Source organism: Mobula birostris, chromosome 16, assembly GCF_030028105.1.
Source record: "Mobula birostris isolate sMobBir1 chromosome 16, sMobBir1.hap1, whole genome shotgun sequence".
Taxonomy (NCBI): domain Eukaryota; kingdom Metazoa; phylum Chordata; class Chondrichthyes; order Myliobatiformes; family Myliobatidae; genus Mobula; species Mobula birostris.
In genome coordinates, this window is record NC_092385.1 from 64,732,021 (window position 1) to 64,757,793 (window position 25,773).

Genomic DNA, 25,773 nt, shown 5'->3' on the forward strand with positions numbered 1-25,773 from the left:
GTGATGGGCTGCTATCTAGTCAAGTGCTGCTGGTTGTCTTAGTATGGGCTTTGGTGAGAAGGGTAATCAACACTAAGGTGGGGGTAGGTTCTTACTTTTTGTATTTTTCCCCTCAAAGCTTTTTAGTCATGGCAAGTGAGCCCAGACCCATGTTATGCCCCTCCTCGACAACATGGGGATTCAGAGGCTGCCAGCATACCTGATAATGACAAGCAGAGGAAGCGAGTCCAGTTGCAGCTCCTGACACACCACATGACGAACCTGCAGCTGCCGACAGATTCATTTTGGAGCATCCAAAATGTTGAGAATGTTGTGGATAATATATTTAATGAATTAGTTAGACTGCAGGTTAAGGGCCAAGGGACAATTAGGGAATGGGTGACAGGCAAAGCAGTCATAGGAAGATAGTGCAGGAGACCCCTGTAGTCATCTGCCTCCAAAAGAGATACTCTACTTTGGATACCGTTGGGGAAAGATGGCTCATCAGGGGAAGGCAGCAGTAGCCAGGATCATGGCACCATGAGTGGTTCTGCTGCACAAGAGAGTAGCAAAAAGAGTGGCAGAACTACTGCCAGAGGAGATTCCTTGGTAAGGGAAATAGACAGGATCTTCTGTCACCACAACAGGACTCCCAGCTGGTGTGTTGCCTCCCAAGGGTCATTCTAGAAGAGGAAGGTGAACAAGTAGCTGTCATGGTGCATTAAGATACCAATGGTATAAGGGAGGAAAGAAATGGAGATCCTACAAGCCAAATTTTGAGAGCTAGGAGATATGTGCTAGTCAGAATAGGAACAGCAGCATAGAATATGTGGCTTGAGCAGTGGTGCAGGATGAAGGGTTTCAGATTCTTAGGTCATTGAAACTAGTTCTGGGGAAGGTGATAGTAGTACAAACTGGATAATCTGCACTTGGACCAGACTGGAATAAATGTTCCAAGGGAGATTGTTTGCTCGTGCTTCTGGGAAGGGTTTAAACAAATATGACAAAGGGGTGGATGGAGATGGCTGGGAACTAAATACCCAAAGGTATCAGGTAATGTGGAAGTATAGGCATGAAGGTAAGTAAAGTGGAGTTGTGCTCTCAAAGATCAGTTCAGATCAGGATGATAGTGAGAGACAATATATGGTAAATGAAAAGTCATCCACCTTCAAAGAAAAGAACAAGATGAGATTATTATTTAAATGGTGAAAGATTGCAGCACACTGTTGTGCAGAGATACTCTGGAATGTTTGTGCATTAATCACAAAACGTTGGCTTTGCAAGTGCAGCAAATTATCAAGGTAGCAAATGTCACTATATACGTCCCTGAGATTTATTTTCCTGTTGGCATTCACAGTAAATACAAAGAAACACTACGTAAACAATGAAAAACCACACACAATGAACACAAACAACCAATGTGCAAAAGACAAACTGTGCCAATACAAAAAGAAAAAAATAAACCATAGATATCAATAACATGAGTTGTAAAGTCCTTGAAAGTGAGTCCATAGGCTGTGGAATCAGTTCAGTGTTGGGGTGAGTGAAGTTATTTCCTCTGGTTCAAGAGTCTGATGGTTGAGAAGTAACAACTGTTCCTGAACCTGATGGTATGAGACTTGAGGCTCCTGTACCTCCTTCCTGATAGCAGCAGCAAGAAAAGAGTATCGTGTGGGTGGTAGGGTCCTTGATGGTGGTTGCTGTTTTTTCTGCGATAGTGCTCTTTGTAGATGTGATCAGTGGTGGGAAGGCTTTACCCATGATGGACAGGGCTGTATTCATTACATTTTTGGAGGCTTTTCCATCCAAGATCATTGGTGTTTCCATACCAGGCCATGATATAAACCAGTCAGTATACTAGATCACACATCTATGGAGTTTGTCAAAGTTTTAGATGACATGCCAAACCTTCACAACTTCCAAGAGAGCACTGAGGCTGCTATGCCTTCTTTGTAATGCACTCACTCGTTGGACCCAGGACAGATCCTCTGAAATGATAATGCCGAGCAATTTAAAGTTGCCGACTCTTCTCCACTTCTGAAGATTTAAAATAGTGCTGGTGAAACCCAGCAACTAAGGCAAACAAAACAAAGAAAATTACTAAATACTTTATTAATAGCAATCACCGCTAACAATGATAGAGTCGAGGCAAGCAGGGGTAGGGTTGAGAAACCCCTGAGAGCAAGTAAAGACCTAATGTTTGGACAACTTAAGCACTGGGCCAGATTGAAAAGATCAGTCAGGACCAGAGGCAAAGGAAGGCCAGTTCAGCTCGCTGCTCCACGACATTCACTCAGCTCTGCACTGAACCAAGCCTGTGGCCTGCTCCGGCTGCAGTGATGTCTGGCTCTACATCTTTTGTAAAACTTTGAATTCTGAATGCTATTTGCTTTCCATTATCATTTTCACAATTTGTTTTCTCCCCCATCCCCACTGGACATTGGGTATTTGATGGTCTTTTTTAAAAAAATATGGGCTCTTTTGGGTTTCTTCGTTTTGTGGCTGCCTGTAAGGAGACAAATCTCAAGGATCTATAATGTATACATACACTGAACTTTGATCCCCTGGTGGGGAATGGCTCATAGAACTCCATTTTCCTGCTCCTGTAGGAATCAGCTCTTTGGTCTTGCTGACATCAAGTGAGAGGTTGTTGTTGTGGGCACCATGGAGCCAGATGTGCTAATTCGTCACGACATTCAATTTGAAGAGTTTGTACTGCAACTGTAGAGTACTGAGGCTGCACCTAGAGTATGGCATGCAGTTCTGGTTTCCTTACTTGAGGAAAGATGGCGATGCAAAGGAGGTTCACTAGGTTGATTCCCAAGATGAGGAGGTTGGCTTGTGAAGAGATTGAGTTGCCTGGGACTATATGTGGTGAAATTCATAAGAGTGAGAGAAAATCTTATATAAACATAATATTATGAAAGGGATAGATTAGACAGAGGCAACAAAGTTGTTTTCATTGGTAGGTGAGACTAGGACCAGTAGACAGCCTCAAGATTCAGTGGAATAGATTGAGGATGGAGATGAGAAACTGCTTTTTCCAGAGAGTAGTGAATCTGTGGAATTCTCTCCCCGGGGAAGCAGTAAAGACTACCTCATTAGATATATTTTAGATACCGTTACATTATTTTGGAGCAGCAAGGGAAAGACAGATAGGTGGAGCTCAGTCCACAGCCATATCAGCCATGATCTTACTGAATAGCAGAGAGGCTTGACTGGCCATCTGTGTAGGAGCAAAATTGTCAAGGTTTTAGGTCAAAGCCCAAAATATTCTGATGCATGGTTTTAACCCAAAGCTTTGACAAGCCTTTCCTCCTACTGATGCTGCTTGATCCACTGAGTTCCTTCAGCAAGCAGATTATTGCTCCAGATTCCAGCATCTGTAGTCTCGTATCTCTAAACTTTGTTTTCAAGCTTTGCTCCCACCTGTTTCATCCCCTCTTCTGTGCCAGTTTCCCCATAGTTCTCACTTCTCTGATTGTTATATGTTTACCAATTTCCTCTGTACATCTCCTCAGTGGTCCACCCTCCAGATTTATCCTTCACCAAAGGGCGAAGGACAATTTTGAACGAGGTTGGAGGCAACATTGGATGCACAACTCTGGTAGGGTTTGCAAGACATTACTTCCTACAAACCGAAACCCAATAGCATGAATGGCAGTGATGCTTCACTACCAGATTAACTCATCGCCTTCTATGCCCATTTTGCAAAATCCCTACTGCACCTGTTGACCCTGTGATCTCTACCTCAGAGGTCGATGTAAGACTGTCTTTAAAGAGAGTGAACCCTTGCAAGGTAGAAGGTCCTGATGGAGTACATGGTAAGGCTCTGAAAACCTGTGCCAACCATCTGGCGGGTGTCTTCAAGGACATTTTCAACCTCTTACTGCTATGGGCAGAAGTTCCCACTTGCTTCAAAAAGGCAACAATTATTCAATGCCGAAGAATAACATGAGCTGCCTAAATGACTATCGTCTGGTAGCACTCACATTGACAGTGATGAAATGCTGTGAGAGGTTGGTCATGACTCTACTGAACTCCTGCCTCAGCAAGGACCTGGACCCATCGTCACAACAGGTCAACGGCAGATGCAATCTCAATGGCTCTCCACACGGCTTTAGACCACCTGGACAACACAAACATCCATGTCAGGATGCTGTCCATCAACAATAGCTCAGCATTTAATACCATCATTCCCACAATTCTGATCGAGAAGTTGCAGAACTTGGGCCTCTGTACCTCCCTCTGCAATTGGATTTTCGACTTCCTAACTGGAAGACCACAATCTGTGCTGATTGGTGATAACATCTCCTCCTCGCTGGTGATCAACACTGGTGCACCTCAAGGGTGTGTGCTTAGCCCACTGCTCTACTCTCTATATACCCATGACTGTGTGGCTAGGCGTAGTTCAAATACCATCTATAAATTTGCTAACGATACAATCATTGTTGGTAGAATCTCAGGTGGTGATGAGAGGGCATAGAGGAGTGAGAAATGCCAACCAGTGGAGTGGTGTCACAGCAACAAACTGGCACTCAATATCAGTAAGACAAAAGAGCTGACTGAAGACTTCCAGGAGGGTAAGACAAAGGAACACATACCAATCCTCAAAGGGATCAGAAGTGGAGAGAGTGAACAGTTTCAAGTTCCTAGGTGTCAAGATCTCTGAGGATCTAACCTGGTCCCAACATATTGATGCAGTTATAAAGAAGGCAAGACTTTATTAGGGGTTTGAAGACATTTGGTATGTCAACAAATACACTCAAAAACTTCTATCGATGTACCATGGAGAGCATTCTGACAGGCTGCATCACTGTCTGGTATTTGGGGGGGGGGGGTGCTACTGCACAGAGCCAAAAGAAACTACAGAGGGTTGTAAATTTAGTCAGCTCCATCTTGGATACTAGCCTACAAAGTACCCAGGACATCTTCAAGGAGCGGTGTCTCAATAAGGCAAACAACAAACGAATCAGTACTGATCCCTGTAACACACTAGTCAGAGATGCAGTAATCTACTACCACTCTCTGGCCTCTCCCACAAAGCCAATATCTAATCCAGTTTCCTACCTCATCCTGAATGCCAAGCAATTGAACCTTCTTGACCAAACTCCCACATGGGACTTTGTTAAATGGCTTGCTAAAGTCCATGTAGACAGCATCCACTGCCTTGCCTTCATCAGCTTTCCTGGTAACTTCCTCAAAAATCTCTAAGTTTGGTTAGACATAACCTACCATGCACAAAACTATGCTGACTACTGTTAATTAGTTCATAGTTATCCATAGTTAGTGTGGGCACGTGGCCAAGTGGTTAAGGCATTCGACTAGCAATCTGAAGGTCGTGAGTTTGAGCCCCAGCCGAGGCAACGTGTTGTGTCCTTGAACAAGGCACTTAATCGCACAGTGCTCTGCGATGACATTGGTGCCAAGCTGTATCAGTCCTAATGCCCTTCCATTGGACAACATCGGTGTTGTGGAGAGGGGAGACTTGCAGCATGGGCAACTGCTGGTCTTCCATACAACCTTGCCCAGGCCTGCGCCCTGGAGAGTGAAGACTTCCCAGGTGCAGATCCATGGTCTCGCAAGATGCCTTTAGTTATCCATTAGATATCTGATCCCTTGGAATACTTTCTAATAACTTTCCCACTACTGATGTCAGGCTCACTGGCCTATAACCTCCTGGTTTATTTTTAGAGCCTTTCTTGAACAGCGGAACAGAATTGGCCATCTTCCGATCCTCTGGTACCTCACCTGTCACTATGAATAATTTAAATATCTCTGCTAAGGCACTGGCAATTTCTGCACTTGCCTCCTGCAGGAACAGCTTGTCAGGCCCTGTGGATTTATCCACTTTAATTTGCCTCAGGACAGCAAATCCTCGAATCTCTGTAAGGTCCAAGATGTTGATACTGCTTTGCCTCACTTCTATAGAGTGTCCATTTCCTGAGTAAATACACATGCAAAAAATTCCTTTGTAGTTATCTGGGGGTGTAGTGGACAGCAAAGAAAGCTATCAATAGCTTACAGTGGGATCTGGATCAACTGAAAAAGTAGCCGAAAAATGGCAGATGGAATTTTAAAAAAAAACTAGTGCAAGGTGTTGCACTTGCACTAGGACCAATCAGGGTAGCCCTTCACAGTGAACAGTAGGGCACTGAGGAGTGTGGTAAAACAAAGGGATCTAAGAATACAGGTCCATAATTCGTTGAAAGTCACATCACATGTAGATAGGGACATAAGGCTTTTGGCACATTGGCTTTCATAAAATCAATGTACTGAGTACAGGAGATGGGATGTTATATTCAAGTTGTATAAGACATTGGTGAGGCCTAATTGGGAGTATTGTGTGCGGTCACCCACCTACAAGATGCAAATAAGGTTGAGATTAAAGTACAGATAAATTTTTCAAGGATGTTGCTGGGGCTGGAGGACCCAAGTTAGAAGGAAAGATTGAATAGATTAGGACTTTATTCCTTGGAACATAAAAGACTGTGAGATTTGAAAGAGGTGTACCAAATTATGAGGGGTATAGACAGGGTAAATGCAAGCAGGCTTTTTGGGTGGGACTATAACCAGAGGTCATGAGTTAAGAATGAAAGGTGAAAAGTCTAAAGGGAACACAAGGGGAAACTTCTTCACTCAGAGGTTCATGAGGGTGTGGAACAAGCTGCCAGCACAACTGGTGCATGCAAGCTCAAGGGAACAGGTACATGGATGATAGAGGCATGGTGGACTATGGTCCCAGTGCAGGTTGATGGGAATAGGTACTGTAAATGCTTCAGCACAGACTAGATGGGCAACGGTTCATTTTCTATGCTGTATCTTCCTATGACGATGTGTGGTCAGTAGTGTAAAGTCAATGACACTAAATGGAATTCTGAATCTCACTCCAAATGTACCATGCATGAATGTAGTTCAAAAATTATAAAGGTCCTCCCCAGGACCTTGGGTTTCTCTCCTGAGAAAGGCTACCTGGCAACATACTTAAATAAAAACATAGGCCAACCAAGCAGAACGGATAGTTAAACCAGGACATTTGACTCTAGCATTCTGCTTTCTCTGCTAGATGCAACAATATTTCCATGACAAAGATTCCACATGGCAGAGGCATGCTAGTCCTGCAGCAGCTGAAAACCCCCTCACACTGATCTCTCAAACTTGCTCCTTGCTCCTTGTGTACAAACATTCATTACCTAATGAGGTGCTGTATGCTTTATTTAAAAGTCCAAGTAAAAGCATTGCCAAATCCATAGTCAACCTACAGCAGATCAACAAGCACAGGAAGCAATGATTGCAAAGGTGAGGGAGGACACAGAAAATACAGCACTGAAATAGCTCCAGTAAACATACAGAAGGCAACAATGGGAACTCAGCCAAGAAGGCAAAAACAATCAAATATAGATTTGTGGATCTCATATCCAGAAGGTGGAATTGGATTGGAGTTGCACTGTTATACAGCACAGAAGAAGGTCTTAAAGCTCAACTTGTTCATGTCAAGCAAGTGCCCATTTAAGCTCACTCGCCCTATTTATCTGCATTGGAAATTGAGATTGAGAAGTTATGGAATTATATCTGCATTTGACACACATTCTTTTAAATCTGTCTTTTAAACATTGTAATTGTACCTGCCTCGACTACCTACTCTGGAAGCTCGTTCCATATATATCCACTGTGATAAACTTGCCCCTCATGTCCCCTTTAAATTTTTCTCCCTCATCTTAAAGTTGCCGTCATTTGAGACTCACTTATCCTGGGAAATGTAATCATTACCCTCATTTATAGATTTCATGATTCTGTGAACTTCTAAAGAATGATGTATTTGCAATACAGACTACAAACTAGTCCAAGCACAAAGCTGTGCTAAACAGATTTGCAAAATACAACAATGACCTTACTCCAATTACTTTTACTTGGACATATTAAACCCAGCTTCAATACTTGATATTCTAAGTCAATGTAAACTGTGGTGTGGGGTCAGTTATCTTCTTCTCACTTAATGGGCACATTTGCAAAAGGACAACAGATTAACAAGCCTCCATTTTGTTCAGCTCTAATTGATAAAAATAATGAAGCACCTCAACTAAAAATTACCTATTTCTTTTTAAAATTGGGCTAATGATAAATGTCAAGCATACTGATGTCACATTTTCCTTATTTTGAACATTTAAAAATTGCCATTTGATGAATCTTGCCTGCTCATCCATTCAAAAAGATCCCAGCGCCACTTTCCTGCACTAAACCAAAACCCCTTGATTCCCTTGGGATTAAACAGGTTAGCACATGGCTTTCAAAATAAGACTACTGACCAATCCCATTTGTTTTGAGTTGTGCCTGATAGTAATGAGTGGATAAATAAAGCTAAAGTAAAAGCTTTCAGAGTTTCGGTGAGAGGTGCTCATATTGTATGAAAGTTTGTCAAAGAAATTATAAAGGCAAAGATTTAACTCGTGTGTTATCGTTACTACTGGTTATTTAGAGTTAGTTATGTATTCCAATTCCAAAGTTGATGCACTCTTTAAATGATTTTTTTAAATACGGTGCATCATTAGATGGGGCAGACAAAATAATTAAGAGGGCAAAAAGCTAGCAATGACATGCAGCTTTAAGGAAAGCCCAAAAGGAAGTGAGGTATATTAGTAACTGGTGAGTAACCAGGGAGCGAGTAGGCCCATTACAGACCAAAAAGACACTGTGTGGGTGGAGCCAGAGGAGTAGGTGACATATTCAAACACATCTGTAGAATAACAAAGGAGGATTTTGCCAGTGGAATTCTACAAGAAATGACGTTAAAATAGATGCAACATGAAGATGGATAAATCATCAGGGCTCTGCAGAAATTTTCACTAGCCAGAGGTGAGGATCAACATCACCATCAGGTGCCGTGCCCAGTTTGAGCTTTGACTGCCATGGCCCACACACTCCTGTTTCGGGTCAAGTGGATCAATTCATTGGTATTCATTTCCAGTTCTCTGTCTGCTGTCTCCATCATCATTTCTCTGTCTTCTTCTTGCTTTCTTCCCTTCAATCTTTCCCATAATTACCATCATTCTAACTCCTCTTTCCTAATCACATGTTCAATGAAGTTACGTTGCCTTTTCATGATCTCGTACATTATTTCTCTTTTTGTGTTTGCTCTGTTCATGACATCCTCATTAGATATTCGCTTTGGCCATGATACTCTTTGCATCTTCCTCAAAAACTACATCTATATATCTCTGCTGCTTCAATTCGTTTCCTCATGTTACTAGATATTGTCCAACATTCTGAGCCATATAACGTAACTGGATAAACGTAACATTTCAGTACTCTGAAGCGAGTTGTCATGCTTAGTTTAGTATTGGTCAGTATACACTTCATTCTCGTAAAAGTGTCTTTTGCCATCCCTAAAATAGATGCTCATGTCGCACCTGCCATCTGCCATCATCCAGCTTCCTAAGTAGCAAAAGTTCTGTACTTGTTTTATGTCTTCCCCGTTTATTCTCAGCCTGCAAATAGGATTCGCCTTCTTTTTGGATATCACCATACATTGTCTTTTTGCAATTAATAGATAGACCCATTTTTGCACTCTCTTCAACAATTAAGTTTTGTAGTTCTTCCTCCGTACTTGCAATTAACAGTGTCATCTGCATATCTGAAATTAGATGTTTTCACCACCAACTTTGATTCCCAAGATGCCTCTTACTTTTTGTAATATTATTTCAGTGTACACATTAAATAAATCAGGGGAGAAAACACACCCTCGTCTAACGCCTCTCTTGATTTTCATAAACTGACTCACTTTGCCATCTACTCTCACAGCAGCAGTTTGTTCCCAGTACAGATTTCTGATTAGGCGGAGGTCTTTCGAATCTAGATCTAGAGTTTTCTGTAATATTTCAAATAACTTATTGTGCTTCACTTTATCAAACGCTTTTGTGTTGTCGATAAAACAAACAAATCTTTTTGCACTTGAATAGCTCGTTCTGATAGTATCCTTGACATCAATATTGCATTTCTTGGACCTTTGTCTTTCACAAAACCACATTGTTGTTTACCTATTTCAGCTTGCATCTTACTTTTAGCTCTTCTCATCAAAATTCTTAGAAGTATTTTGGTGATATGACCCATTAAACTTACGGTCCTACGGAATTCACATTCTATTGTTCCAGGTTTCTTTGGAAGACTGATAAATACTGATTTTTTTAACCTCTTCTGGTAGTATTCCAGTCTCATAAATGTCATTGATTAAATCAGTAAGTTTTTCAATTCCATAATCTTCAAGAGTGATAATTTGTTCCATTACTAATTCATCAGGACCTGCTGCCTTTCCTTTCTTCATCTTATTTACTGCATTATGAACTTCAGATTTTAAAATACTTGGACCTTCAATGTTTTTCTTAATTTCTGGTTTTTCACCTCAATCGTCTTCAAACAATTCTTGAATATACTCAATCCATCTGTTCATAATCTCATCTTTTTCCTTTGCTTTCAAACATTCACCTGAAGAACAGAGGAGCTTTTTACCAGTGATATTCTTGATTTGTTGATGTAACCTTTTTGGATCAATAATAGGGATTCTTTCTATTTGCTCACATTCCTGGTTTAACCATACTTCTTTGGCTTTTTGACATAAGCTTTTAACTTTATCTAAGGACCTATTTTCTATAGGATTTGTCTTCTTCCGTCTCCTTTCTTCCATTAGATTTTTGACTTCATTTGTCATCCATTTATTCTTTGTGCTTTTTTTAGGAATCACTGACTTTGCTGATTCTACCAAGGCATCCTTCAGAGAGCTAAATTTCATTTCTACATGATTGCTATCATCTTCAACAGATTCTATTTCTAGACTTTGAAATCTATTCCTTACTTCAATTGTAAATTCTTGTCTTAAGTTTTCTTCTTTAATTAATTGCAAGTAGTCAAGGGATTGTTCAGGTTTTTGCTTCTTTAGTTTTTTTAAGTTTTACTTTTACATGACATACTACTGGGTTATGGTCACTATTACAGTCTGCACCGGGATATGTTTTGCATTGAGTCACTGAGTTTCTAAATCTTCGGTTTATAGTAATAAAGTCAATTTGATTTCTAGTGTTATCACCTGGACCTTTCCAGGTCCACAAACGTCTTGGATGGTTTTTAAAGTAGGTATTCATAATGACCTGGTTATTCGTCTTGCACCATTCTACTCATTTCTCACCTCTTTCATTTCTTTTCCCTAGTCTAAATTTTCCTATGGTATTTCCATCAGCACCTTGTCCTACTTTAGCATTTAGATCTCCCATGACGATAACAATATCTTGAGATTTGCATCCATTCTTTGCTTGTTCAAGCTCTTCATAGAATTTATCTATATCCTCATTTGTTCCATCTATTGTTGGTGCATGTACCTGTATAGTTGCTAAATCAAATGGTTGTCCTCTGAATCCTAGAAGCACTCTTTCTGATATTGCCCAATGTCCTAAAACACTTTTTGTCATGTTTTCATCCATAAGAATTCCTACTCCATTAGTATAGGATGTTCCACAAGAATAAATGAGTGTTTTATTTCTACTCTGACATGTTCCAGCACCTATCCAACCAACTTCACTAATTCCCATGATGTTAATCTTTAGTCTTTCCACTTCATTTATCACATTGTCCAATCTTCCTGCTTGATATAGGGTTCTTACATTCCAAGTGGAAATAATTTTCTTTTGTGTTACTTGAACTTTATGAGCAGTAGCTTGACGACAGTCGGGGATCCCCTGCTGACCAGAATCAACCCTACCGAGCAAAGCATCTTCAGAATTGTCTTGAAGATCCTCTTGACGCTGTTGTTGTGTGACACATTTTGAGAGTTTGACCATGGCTTTCTTAGCAAATAGATTCCAGGAAACCTAGTATCTAGTAACAGTCAACTCTGAGCCGGAATGGTAGCACCTCCAAGGGTTCCTGCTCAGGATAAGAGCGAAGGCCAACGGCAGATCCGGCAAGTTCAGTAACTGAACTTATGACGGAGAAGGCGGATGAACGAGGACCTCAAATGTCAACGGCTATAGTACAGGCAGATGAACATTTGGGAAGAGAAATGGCGATTTCTTTAGTTCACCCAACGGTAGGCAGTAGAAAACAGGTGAGGATACCAGATTTATTTATTGACATGGTGTGGAGTAGGCCCTTCGAGCCAAACCACTCAATAATCCCCCAACTTAATCCTAGCCTGATCCCGTGACAATTTACAATGATAATTAACCTACCAAATGGTAGGTCTTTTGGCTGTGGGAGGAAACCAGAGCACCCATGGGAAACACATGCAGTCACGGGAAGAACATACAAACTCCTTACACATGCAGCAGTGAGAAATGAACCCAAGCTGCCGGTACTGTAAAGCGATGTGCTAACCACTATGCTACTCCAGATAATAGGAGGGCAGCAAACGTGGGACTTTCGTTCACAAAATGCAACGGGGATATGTCTTGCAGGACTGCAAGTCAAACATCAGAGATAGGGTATTTAAAGGAAAAATTCTGTGGGACATGAGTAATTGGCACTTGGAAAGGCAGTGTATGATTCTAGCTGATAACACTAATTTCTGAATAGAAAGCGGGAAGAATAAAGTTCAGATATTGGTTCTGAGGCCCTAGCTGTTCACAATCCTTTCCAAAGATCTGAGTCAAAGAAACACATTTAACAATAAGGTTGGGTGGCAGTGAGAATTGCAAAATGGATGCAAATGGATGCATCTGATCTGGTAGAAAGAACAACACATTTGAAAGTACAGTCGGCCCTCCTTATCCGCGGGCTCCGCATGCGCAGATTTAACCAACCGCGGATCGGGAAAACCCAGAAGTTTGCTCTCCAGCACTTGTTTGAGCATAGCATTTACATTGTATTAGGTATTATAAGTCATCTAGAGATGATTTAAAGTAATAGGGAGGATGTGCGTAAGTTACCGCGGATTGGGATTGAGAAAAAAAACTGAAGTTCTCTTACTAAATCGGAACAGGTACATCCGGTATTATTGCGCGTCAGTTAGTCAGTTTGTCTTAGTATATATTTTACCTTTCTATGCATTTCAATAATTAAACCACTGTGTTGCTTAGTGATAATTGTAGCTTTCATCGGGGCAGGGCTTTTCTCACTTTATCCTTTAAAATTGTTCCGATCGTTGACCAACTGTAGCCTAACGCTTTTCCAATGGCGTTTCACCTCTTTCCGATCGCTTTATTATTTCCACTTTATTTCCAATCATGATCATGATTATTTTTGTGAACAGAAACTCCGCGGATTCAGAGCTCCGTCGGGTCCTAAAGTCCATTGCACTGAGACAGGTTAAATAAGGGACTTGAGCATCCACGTTTTTTTGGTATCCGCGGGGGGTCCCGCAACCAATCCCCCATGGATAAGGAGGGTCGACTGTACTGAGAAACTGAGGGTTAACATGCAGACTCAGTAAACAAAACAGTAGCAAGACTGTTGGGTGTACCCTGGAATAGAGCAAATATTGTTTTCAACAGCAACTAGTCTTCATTAGGTTAAATTTAAAATGCAGCCCAGAACAATGACCTGGAGACTGGGATTGACTGCAAACCAGGAAACATCGCATTCACCTGAGATGTCTGTATATGCAGCTCAGAGACAGCAGTAATTAACACTCAGTTTGGGTGTGCAGATGCGAAGATCTAGGTGTTTGAAAATTGTGCGCTCAAAGGAAGCACTATGAATGTATTGTAACTATATATATTGTCCTGTTGTTACCTTTGTTCATTAACTTATAAGCTAATGACTCTTCCAAGTGTGTCTCCAGTATGATGCCTGCATGCTATGTCACCAGCTTCACAGACTCTCCAGTCACAAGGACAAAATGCATAATGGCCTTTTTTTCAAATTAGAGGATTTGATTACAAAAACAGTGATGACTTTTCTCAATTATTGGAAGCCCTGGCAAAACTGCAGTTGTACTGTTACATACAAGCTGGTCCCTCAAAGAAAAAATAGATTTAAGATAAAGTGAATGAACCAAGATTCAACAGACTGATCCAATATCTTTTGAATTTGGAGATATAGGTAGAGCTCAACTAAACATACAGATTTCTTAAGGGGAATACCAGGTGTTTACCTAGCTGAGTGTTGAAAAATCAGAGTCACAATCTCAAAACAAGGTCCTAGCAATTTAGGACAGCTCTGAGAAGTCTTCGTCCAGTGGACTGTGAATATTTGGAATTCATTCAACTGCAGAATCTCAATTGCTGACTGAGATCAACAGTAAGTAACCAGCAAATCAGATTTAAAAAAATAGCTCAGGTAAAAGATCAGCCATGATCTCATTGCAAAGCAGAGCAGAATTGAAGGGCTGAATGGCCTTTTCTTGCTATTATTTTTTCATTAGCACAGTTCACAATTTAGAGTGCTTTAATTTTTCCACTCCAAAGATACATTGAGGAGGGGAAACTTTTCTAACAATAATATAAAATTGTTTTTATAGTAGCAACTGTTTCCATTTTCACTTTTAGGAATCCAGGCAACATTGGCAAAAATCAGCATTTATAACCTATCTTTATTTGCTGTGGAATGAGGGTGAGCCACCAGAGAGGGGATTTTCAGGAAGATAAAGGGTTTGTAATAGGTTTCCAAGTCAGGATGGTTGTGTGACTCGGAGGGAAAGGTTTTGGTGGTGGTGTTCCCACATGGATGCTGCCCTTTCCCTCACAGATCAGTTATCCATTGATCCGAGTTGATTTAGCTCAGTGTAGTATTCCCCCACTAATCCCACATCTCTTCATTCCTTTAATATGCAATTATCAGTATTTATTGAGACAGAACCTCCAGAGCCCTCTGATGTGGAATGCCAAAGATTCACCAGTCCGAGTGAAGAAATTTCTCCCCGTCTCAGCTCTAAACATCCTGTCCTTTACTCTTGAGACAGTGACCTCTAGTTCTACACTCCCCAGCCCACAGAAACAGGTCCCCGTTTTCAGCCTGTGAGAATTTTCGATGTTCAATAAAACCTTCCCACATTCTTCTAAACTCTAGGAGTTGGGAATTAGATACTTAATCTAAGAAATCTTGCTATACTTAGGATAATAAATCTTCCTTTTAAAGATAGGAAGTCAAAACTGTGCACCATACTCCAGGTGCAGTCTCACCAAGCCCTCTATTATTGCAGTAACACCTCTTTACCCCATAACTCATATCGTCTCACACTAACTGCCCCTCTGACTGGTGCTGCATGGAGGTCCCTTTGAACATCTATATTTCTCGTTGATGGAGGTTCCAGGTTTGGGTGGTGCTGTCTGGGCCAGTAACTGCAGTGCATTTTGCAAATGGTACATTCCGCAGTCGCTACGTGTCTGAGGTGAAGGGGATAAATATTGAGGGTGTTTAATAGGGACCCCAATGAAACAAGCAGCTTTATCCAAGGTGATGTTGAGATTTGATTGTTGTTGGGAGTACACTAATCCAAAGCAAATGGAGAGTATCCTGATCTTTGTGGACAGTAAGATGATGTTGGGGGAGGTGTTCAGGAGTTTAGTCACTTTGCATAAACCACAGCTGCCAAGCTGATCTTGTAGCTCAAGTACAAGTACCCCATCATATTCCTGTTAACAATAAACCCAAGATGATGATGATAACGCAATTGAATGTCAAATGTAGTCAGATTCTCTGTGGAGATGGTCACTGCCTGGCACATGAGCAGTCGAAATTCTGGCAAGTCAGGTAGACTTGCAAGCACTCTTGACAACTTTGAAGAAACTGAGGGGCGAACTCTCAATGCTATCCCTCAGCAATATGACAAAAACTGTCTTTCACCTCCCTGTTCAACTCAACAGCTCCCATCCTCGCTATTCAGCTCTCAGAAACAGCAAATACAAAATAACTGAAGACCATGTCATCAAAACTCAGTAACTGCAAGGTAGAATGAAGTATCGTGAAAGAACTGTGGCAAGACAAGAGCAATGTTTAGATAACTCAAGGGTGGGGAAGTCATTACAAACTATGCACGTCTCCTCAGTCAGGCATAAAACAATTATTCAAGTGGAGAGGTACTACAGCAATCACTTCAATCCTGTTGACCTACCAATTATTTTCTTCCCATACAATTCTCCTCTCAAAATCTTTGTTTCTGCAGTCCTTATAGGTAGTGATCCCCAGACCATACAACTCTCCAGTCTGATTCTACACTCAAACTTCCTCAACCCTGCAACCATTTTCATTTACCTTTGTCCAACTCTTTAAAAGACAAAATACATTCATCTATTTTCCCAATTAACAACAAAAGCACTCCACAATTTCCAGTTTGATTTCTAACTTTGCAGTGTTTCCTTGTATTTCCAGACACGTGCTAGTCAATTAGCAGTGAGTGCTCTTTCCAGCTTCAAGATCACTCCAATCCTGCGCCCAAGATTCCACTATTACAAAGTTTTCAAGTAAACCCATCATCAAGATCGCCATATCATCATCGCCACATCCAGCTAAGTGTAAGGTGCTGTACCCACAATGTAAAGCCACACCATTATTTGCAAGATCCTTAACAGTGTTGATATACAGGAATCTTGGGTTCCAAGTCCATAGCTCTCTGAAAGTAGCTGCACAAGTCAAAAGGGTGGTAAAGAAGGTATATTGTGTGCCTGACTTTATCAGTTGAGGCACTAAGTTATGATGCAGCATTATAAAACTGTGGTTAGGCCACATCTGACGTTTTACCCTCAGTTCTGATCACCTCACTATAGGAAGAAAGTGGAAGCTTTAGAGATGATTAAAGCTAATTTGGCAAGGGGATGGTATCAGTGTGATCAGGTTGAGGATGGGGCAGCTGATATACAAGTAGATGCAGTGTGTAGTGAGACTGAGGAAGAACAGGTAAATGACAGAGCATCACTGAAATCAGTAGGATGAATTGAAGTGTAACATGGGGGCAAAATCAAGAAGGGTGATGAAAACAGTACTGAAGGTGTTATATTTGAACACAGTTTGCGGAATCAGGTAGCTGACCTTGTGGCGTCATGAGAGGTTGGCAGGTATGACGTGTGAACATCAATGAGTCGTGGCAGAAAGATCATAACTGGGAGCTTCATATCCAAGGATACATATTGTCTTGAAAGGACAGGAAGGTAGGAAGAGGCGCTGTATGGCTCTGATGGTAATAGATGAAATCAAATCCTTAGAAAGAGGTGACATAGGTTCAGAAGATGTAGAATCCTTGTGGATAATTTTGAAACTGCAAGATCATGATGGAAGTTATAGACTGTAGCCATGGGGTAAAAAATTACAACAGAATATAGAAAAGGCATGTGAAAAGGGCAATGTTAGAATAGTCATTTGGGATTTCAATATGAAGGTAAATTGAGAAAATCAAGTTGATGTTGGATCCCAAAAGACTTTGTAGAATGCCTACGAAATTGCTTTTTAGAGCAGCTTGTAATTGAGTCCAATAGGGAAAAGGCAATCCTGTGTTCTGTAATGAATCAGATTTGGTTAGGGAGCTTAAAGTAAAGGAATCTTTGAAGACCATGATCATTCTATGATAGAATTTACCCTACAGTTTGAGAGACAGAAGCTAAAGTCAAATGTATCAATATTACAGTGGAGTAAAGGGAATGTCAGAGGCCTAAAAGAAGAGCTCGCCAAAATTGATTTTAGGGATGATGTCAGAGCACAATGGCTGGAGTTTCTGGGAACTATTCAGAAGGCGCCAGATCTAAAAGTAGTAGTATTCTAAAGGCAGGACGATGCACCGTTGCAGATAAGGGAAGACAGTATAATAGGAAAAGGGAGAAAATACGATAGAATAAAAATGAGTGACAGAGAGGATTGGGAATTTTTAAGACAGTTAAAAAGCACAAGGAGAGAAAATATGAAATATGAAGGTAAGCTCACCAGTAATATAAAAGATACAAGAAGTTTTTTCAAATATATAAAGAGTAAAAGAGTGGATGATGGACCGTTGGAAAATCACGCTGGAAAGGGGACAATGGGGGAAAAAATGACAGAAAAATAAGTTTATTTCATCAGTCTTCACTGTTGAAGACATTAGCAGTATGCCAGAAATTCAAATGTCAGGGGGTAAGTTTAAATGTAAGTTTAGTTGTTATTAAGGAAAAGATGCTTCAGAAGCTGAAGGATCTAAAAGTAGGTAACTCACCTGGGTCAGATGGACTACACCACAGGGTTCTGATAGAGGTGGCTGAAGAGATTGTGGAGGCATAAGTAGTGACCTGACAAGAATCACTGGATTCTGAAATGGTTCTGAAGGATTGGCAAATTGCAAATGTCACTCCACTCCTTCAGAAGGGAAGGAGGTAGTAGAAAGGAAACTGAGGCCAGTTAGCCTGACTTTAGTAGTTGGGAAGAAGCTGGAGTCCATGCGAGGTTTCTGACTACATGGAGGCACATGATAAAATAGGCTAAATTCAGCATGGATTTCCTTAAGGGAAAATTTTGCCAGACAAAAATGTTGGAATCATTTGACAAAATAACAGGCATATAGACAAAGGAAAGTCAGTAAATGTTGTTTACTTGGATTTTCAGAAAGCCTTTGACAAGGTGCCAACATGAAGCTGCTGAACAAGATAAGAGCCCATGGTATTACAGGAAAGATTCTAGCAGGGGTAAAAGATTGGCTGACTGGCAGGAGGCAAAGAGTGAGAAGAAGCAGGTCTTCCTGGTTGGCCGCTGGTGACTAGCAGTGTTCCATAGGAGTGAATGTTGGGACCACTTCTTTTCACATTATCTGTCAATAATTTGGATGACTGAATTGATGGCTTTGTGGCCAAGTTTGCGAACAATACAAAGATAGTTGAAGGGACAAGTAGTGTTGAGGAAGCAGGCAGATGACAGAAGGACCAAGATAGATTAGGAGAATGGGCAAAGAAGTTGCAGCTGGAATATAGTATAGGGAAGTGTATGCTCATGCGTTTAATGGCTCTGGAGTTCAGAACAATGGGGGAGGGGGACAGATCTCATTGAAACCGATCAAATATTGAAAGAGTGGATATGGAGAGAATGTTTCCCACAGTGGGGAACACTAAGACCGGAGGACACAGCCTCAGAATAGAGGGACATACATTTATAATTTCTATAGCCAGAGGGTGGTGAATCTGTGGAATCCATTGCCACAGGCGGCTGTGAAGGACACGTCATTGGGTATATTTAAAGTGGAAGTTGATAGGTTTTTGATTAGTCAGTGTCAAAGGTTACAGCGAGAAGGCAGGAGAATGGGGTTGAGAAGGATAGTAAATCAGCCATGACGGAATGGCAGAGCAAACTCAATGGGCCAGCCGGGTGGACCAATTCTGTTCCTCTGTCTAAAGGTCATAATAGAGGTTTATCAGAATGCTCCCTGGATCATCCCTGAATGCTCCCTGAAGGCATGTGCAATAGAAAAAAAAAGTGTACAGACTTAGAAGATCGTGCACAGTATCATTTCAGTGAACATCACAAGTTTCAGACAAGGGCATGAACAAGGGCTCCAGCAAGAAGAGTAGGAGCAAAGCCATCAGGACCCCAGCAAGTGGCAAATGAAAACATCACCTGATGAGCTAGCTACAAACTACTGGGATTTCTAAGTGGTCAGATAGTGGATTATTGGAGTTTTATGCATTATTGTTTTCTGGAAAATTTTCACGTGCTGTACATGACAGGGTTCAGTTGTTCCTCCAAATCAGTGCACTCACCTCAATCTCTAACGAGCACCAAGTCCAGTAACAATTGAAACCCTAGAAGTGCAGTCAGTATGAAGTTCTCCACTGGAATCAGCATCTGCAGCACATATTAAACACAGTGGAGGACCAGCTACAACATAACCTGACAATCTGCTATGAAAACATAACAGCATTTCAGTCTCCCACAGTAATCTGACTACACTCAACAACTGCACAGACTAACAGACATGTAAAAAAGATAAGTCATTACCCGGTCAAACTCCTCTCCTGAATGAGGACTGAAGGTCAGGGTGTCCATAAACAAAGAGGAGGTTGGTGGTTCAGTAGTGGAGGAGGAGCGGGGTCTGCCAGACTGTAGCAGGAGAGAACCAGTGCCATCTGGTGCTGACTTGCGAGATATCTGTGGACTTCCTCTGGGCAGGTCCAATTTGTTCTTCCGGCTGTGCAGGCTTGCACCCCGTTTCATCATGGGAGCAACACGGAACTGCTGTAGGACCCTGTTGAGAGCAGTGCTCTGGGCAGCGTGTTGAGCTGGAGCTTGCCAGTCCAGCTCGGCAGTTGGGACACAGGTGTCTGGGCTCGGGAGCTCTTGGTCAGATTGAATGTGGAGACCATCTTGGGGTGAGACAGATGATCGGCGACGTTGGTGATGAAAAAGCTGTTTTAAACCTTGCCCGAAGTTCTCGAAAGCATTGTGTGTTATTTTGGACAAGGAGTGTTCTAATTCACTTGATTTTCTGCCCGCGTTGTCTGTGGGTCTGCTGTCGCTGTCTAGGTCATTAAGTGAAGGGTCATTATTAATCTGCTCCATCTGAAGCTTTTTCTTTAGATTTCAAAATTCATATACATTATATTTACTGGCAAATAAATGATACGGATCTCTTTAAACAATAGTTTCATTTCGTGGTCTAGTTCCTGCATAGGCGGTGCATTCTCATTAGATTTCAGCATGCAGCACCTGTCAATGTCACTTCATGCTTGTCTGACATAAAAGGAAAAAAAAGCAAACATTACATGTCATGCATATATAAAATAATAAAACTCTGCTCAAACATTTCTGACCTCCATTCTCATCAGCCAATCAAAATATTAGCAGGTTAATAGCCTGTTTCATTTGAAGCAGTGAGCCCAAATTGGTCTGTTGGGTTTTTCTAAAAATAACATTGCCCAGGCTCTTAATATTTGGCTTAATTATTTCACAGTTTAAAGGGGAAAAAAAATTTGAGCTTCTGTCCCAAGCAGAATGAAAGCTCCAGAAAATTATTTAGCCAGATCAATGTTCTAGTTCAACCCATTTGCATTTCGAGCAAAACAAAAACAAGTTGAGATAAAAAAAAAATGCACGATAGATTAGAAATCAGAAATCTAATATAATTAGCTCCAAAAACTAGACTAGAAGCATAACTGAAGCATTCAGTGCACTAACAGCCAAAGCAAGGGTGACAGCAAAAAAGCTAGTGTAATGTTTCAATAAAATACTCAAACCTAATCCACATAAATAAGCAACAAAATTAACCTTTAAAAAGTATTTTAATAATAAATGTAACATACTCATTGGAATTTGAGTTGCATAATTCCTAACTATTCTTTACTGTGACACCAGAGTGAAGTTTGCTGCCAGAGTTATCCACCCTCTCCATCACAACGGCAGCTTGAGGAAGTACCGCCACTATTCCAACTACCTGCTATCCATATCCCAACTTTTATGATCGATTCACTAGGTTCCTCCGGAAAATTGCTTGTTGCCCCACCTTTGCCATATTAATTCTTTAATTAGAATACCAGTCCATAAATAGAAATCAAATCTGCTCTGTTTTCCTCTGTTCAACACCCCGTCACGAACTGCAGACCGAGCTGAAACTCGCATACCCAATCTAATCATAGAAATTCCCAATTTAGCACTCAGGCAATAGCATCCACATACACCCCATCCCCACCTCCTTCCCATGCACCAACCCCAGGTGTCCTCACTCATAAGCCTTGGCCTTTCCCCTACACTGCAGGTCCCGACTCCATCACCTCCCTCAGACCGCTCTGTTCTCCCGTCTAGACGCACCGTCTGTTCACCTCAGCCCGCTGACACCGCGTGCAACAGCCTGCCCCCAATGCGGGACTGTCCTCCGGCGGAAAAGAGGCCGACGTCGCCCCCAAGCCGGAGCCACCACCTAGCACATTCCCAGAACGGTCGGTCAGTCCATGTCCAGGGGGCCGAGAACGTAGTACAGCACAATCACACGCCGCCGCGGCGCCGACTCCCAACCTGCGACAGCGCCATGACGTCAGAGCGCAGCGCAGCACCGCCTCCGACCAATCTGAGCAGAGCGACGAGGGCCCAGGTAGGTGAGGGTGCTGAGGGGTGGGCGTGGGGGTTGGTGTCAATGTTTCCTCTTAAGTGCGCGTGCGCATACATCTTTTACCACTAGCACACAAAGGAATTTAAACTGCGCACAGAAGGTTCTCACGTTGACCGTTAAGTATATTTCACGATCGTGCACAATCATATTTCCGTTTCCGGTTTCTCAGGCGGACACTTGACAATACAGTATGGAGTATTGATTTGTTTCATTGAGATGATTTGTCTGCGGATTTTGGAACTGGCTTATTTTGTAGTCTAGTTTGAAGAAATTATTCATTCTCTATGTCGAATTCCAAAGTAGCAGAGGGCATGAAACGTAAAAGAATTGCTAGTTCATTTAAAGCAGAATGGCTTAAGGAAACAGTAGAAACTGCTACACTGAAAGCTCATGAGGTCAGGAACGTACTATGGGAAATATTTATGTACGATACAGATTGTGTTACCTGCGTGTATTGTCGCAATGCAATACTTGCCGGAGAATTTGCAAGTGGAAAGAAGTGGTGTGATAGTCACTGTTTAAAGCGTCAGTTAGTAAGCGAATCACATCTGGATGATGTGCAAAAGCTCAGGCGAGAAAATTCTTCATTTCCCTCTACAGGCCTGCTATGTATGTTGTGAGAGTGCAGATGAATAAGAGTGAAAAAGAGTGAATCCAAGAGGAGATCGAAGTTTTTATTGACAGTGTTAAAATATAGCTCTATATATAAAATAAAGTGCACATATGCTGTCACTGGGCAAAAAAAATTGCACAGCACAAGATTTTTGTACACACTGGCCATTATAAATTAGAGGGAACATTGGTCGCTGTGGGTGTGGGTTATGGGTTGTGGACAGTGGGCTCCAAACCTCCCCCATGCATGGAGTAAGATTCCCAGCACCATTTCAAATGGTCTGTCTCGACACCTAGGTTACAATGATTGAAAAGTTGTTGCCCATGAAGGGTGAATTTTTGTGTGCAGCTCCCAAAGAAATTACGAAGTATTCCCATTTACTACTATTACAGCTGAAATTTGCAGCCATGCGGTATGTAACCGCATTTCGAGTTATTTAAAAGAACCAATTATCTTCAGAAGTAAAATTCAGGAGTGAGTGCGGCATCTGGAGGCACAACATTGTCTTCAGAAATTACATGCTGGGGAGAATTCCAAAAAAAAAACAGAAGGACAGGGCTCTAACCCACCCCTTCCGACTAACCTCCTGACTAAAGTACAGTCTCTGGAAAATGGAACTGAACACCTTGGAGCAAGACTGCAGTACCAAGGGCTTGCGTACTATGTTTCACGGAGACATGGCTCACCCCTTGTGTTCCATACAAAGCATTCAGCCTTAGGGCTTGACCATGCACCATGTGGACTGGGTGGAGGTATCAGGTAAAGACAGACGTGGCAGCACTTGCTTCATGAATAACTCATTATAGTGCACAGGTGTGCCTGTTCTGTGGCAGTTATGTCCATTTAACTGGAACATTTAGTGGTCAGGCGTTGTACATACTACCTGTCAAGGGAGTTCTCTACCATCATCCTGGTGGTACTGTACATTCCACCTCTGGCAGTTGTTAACCTCTCATTGGAGGTGCTGAGCTCCGTGATTAACAATCACAAGACAGTGCACCGTTTTGCCTTCCTGATTATCACAGGACATTTCAACCAAGCTTGTCTGACAAGGTCTCTGACAAACTATCACCAACATGTCATCTGTGGAACTAGAGGAGCCAACACACTTGATTACTGTTAAAGAACACTTACTATGTCATCCCACACCCACACATCTGATCACCTAGCTGTATTTCTATACTTTGGCACATAGGCAGAGATAGAGGACTACAGCACCAATGGTGAGGACTACAAAGGTTTGGTCAAGAGTGGTGAAGGAAGTATTTACAGGATTCTTTGAGTCAGTGGACTGCCCCGTATTGAGGGATTCATCTTTGTATCTGAATGAATATGCCACGGCCATCATTGACTTCATCAAGACCTGCATGGATGAGTATGTGCTTACTGAGTTTTCCAAAACTGGAACCCCTGGATGAACCAGGAAACGCACAGTCTGTTGATGGCTGGATTGTGGTGGTCAAGACTGGCAATCTTCAATTCTTCAAGAAGTCCAGGAACAACCCGGAAGAGGCCAGCAGAAGAGTGAAAAGGCAACTTTGAGTGAAATTAGAGGGACAATCAGATGCACGACAGTTGTGGCAGGATTTACGTGCCAATACTTCCTATGAGACGAAACCTAACAACTTAAGTGGCAGCGATGCTTCACTCCCGGATGAGCTCAATACCTTTCACGTACACTTTAAAAAGAGAATAGCACAACACCCTGTGAGTTGCCACAGCATCTGGCAACTCTGTTAACTTTTTTCAGACACCAATGACAGAACATTTTTCAAGGGTGTGAATCCTCACATAGCATTAGGTCCTGATGGTGTACTAAAAATCTGTGCTGACCGGCTGACTGGGATTCTTTTAACCTCTCACTGCTGCCTGTCCCTACCTGCTTCAAGAGGATAGCAATCATATCAGTGCCCGAGGAAAGCAGGGTTTGGTGCACCTTTGACTGGAACCACTCACCCACATCTACTATAGTGAAGCATTTCAAGAGGTTTGTTATGGCTAGAACTAACTCTTGGCTGAGCATGGTCCTGGAAGCTCTGAATTTCAGAGAGAGTACAGAAGAGAAACACCAGCATGTTGGATTGAAGGACTTTAATAATGAAGAAAGATTGGATAGGGTGGGTTTGTTTTTCCTGGAGCATAAGGGGCTGAGTGGCAATCTACTAGAGGTGCAGGCAATCCCATGTTACAGGGGGATTACATTCCTTGTAAGTGAATAATATTGTGTTTTTCTATAATGCAAAGTCACATCACCTGTGCATGTGTTAAGAAATGCAAGTCATAAAAAATTTATCCTGATGAAAGCTCTGACTGGAAATGTTGACTGTTTATTCTTCTCCATAAATACTGCCTGGTCTGTTGGGTTCTTCCAGCATTTTGTGTATTTTATTTATTCCTATTTTCTTCCCCTGCACAACAATTACAAGAGTAAAATTATACTATATTTCAGACTTCTGGGTGGCGATCAATGGATTATGAAAGGGTGAAATTCCATTAGCTGAATGGCCATAACACCAAAGATGACTGTTTGTAAAATTATGAGGTATTGATCTGATTCCTTTTCCCTTGATACAGGTATCAAAAATGGTGGGGGGGGGGATAGTTTTAGGTGAGAGGATAGAGGTTTAAAGGGGACTGAGGAACAAGTTGATTTTTCTATCTGGAACTCGCTGTCAGAAGAGGACAATTACTACAGTTAAGTATAGACAAGCTCTTGAAAAGACAAGGCATAGAAGGCATCCGGGTCATATTACAATCGAGGAATGTGTTTGTAGACCGGATATTGAACTTTTTGCTGTTTGGACTCCGGCCATATTCCACCAGGATACAACACTGGGCATCACGGGAGGTTGTTCGAACTTTGCAGCTCCTCCCATGGAGGGTCAGACACCCTGAGCCAATAGGCTGGTCCTGGACTTATTTCCATCTGGCATAGTTTGCATTTTGTCATTTGATTGTTGGGGTTTTTGTATTGCTATATTTACGCTCTATTCTTGGTTGGTGCGGCTGTAACGAAACGCAATTTCCCTCGGGATCAATAAAGTATATCTATCTATCTATCTATCTGTATGGACCTAAAGAAGGCAAACAGGATTCGCGCAGAAAGGATTTTTATGCACTGAATCTGCTCTCCTTCTTTTCAAGGATTTGTTCTTGGAATGCTGTCAAGGCCAGAATATTTTTTGCGAAATCCTAGCTGATTCTGAAA

General features: G+C 41.7%; 2 protein-coding genes across 5 annotated transcripts in view; one reads left to right on the top strand and one right to left on the bottom strand.

Moving 5' to 3' along the window:
- LOC140211189 (transmembrane and coiled-coil domains protein 1-like) overlaps positions 1–21,932 on the bottom strand; it is an 87,745-nt gene extending 65,813 nt beyond the window's left edge. The window contains exons 1-2 of one of the 2 annotated variants that reach the window (XM_072280759.1): positions 21,666–21,932; positions 19,849–20,580 (exon numbers count right to left, since the gene is read on the bottom strand). In XM_072280759.1, the coding sequence (XP_072136860.1) occupies positions 19,849–20,409 (561 nt within the window). In that variant the 5' untranslated portion in view covers positions 20,410–20,580; positions 21,666–21,932. Of the gene's footprint in view, positions 1–19,848; positions 20,581–21,654 lie in introns of both variants that reach the window. The other variant, XM_072280758.1, reaches the window with a different exon arrangement.
- The window catches only part of LOC140211190 (protein ABHD14A-like), a 29,250-nt gene continuing 25,329 nt past the window's right edge, over positions 21,853–25,773 (top strand). Inside the window, exon 1 of one of the 3 annotated variants that reach the window (XM_072280763.1) lies at positions 21,853–21,934. The gene's annotated coding sequence lies outside the window, so the exon portion shown is untranslated. Of the gene's footprint in view, positions 21,935–22,007; positions 22,068–25,773 lie in introns of those variants that run through there. The other 2 variants (XM_072280760.1, XM_072280762.1) reach the window with 2 other exon arrangements.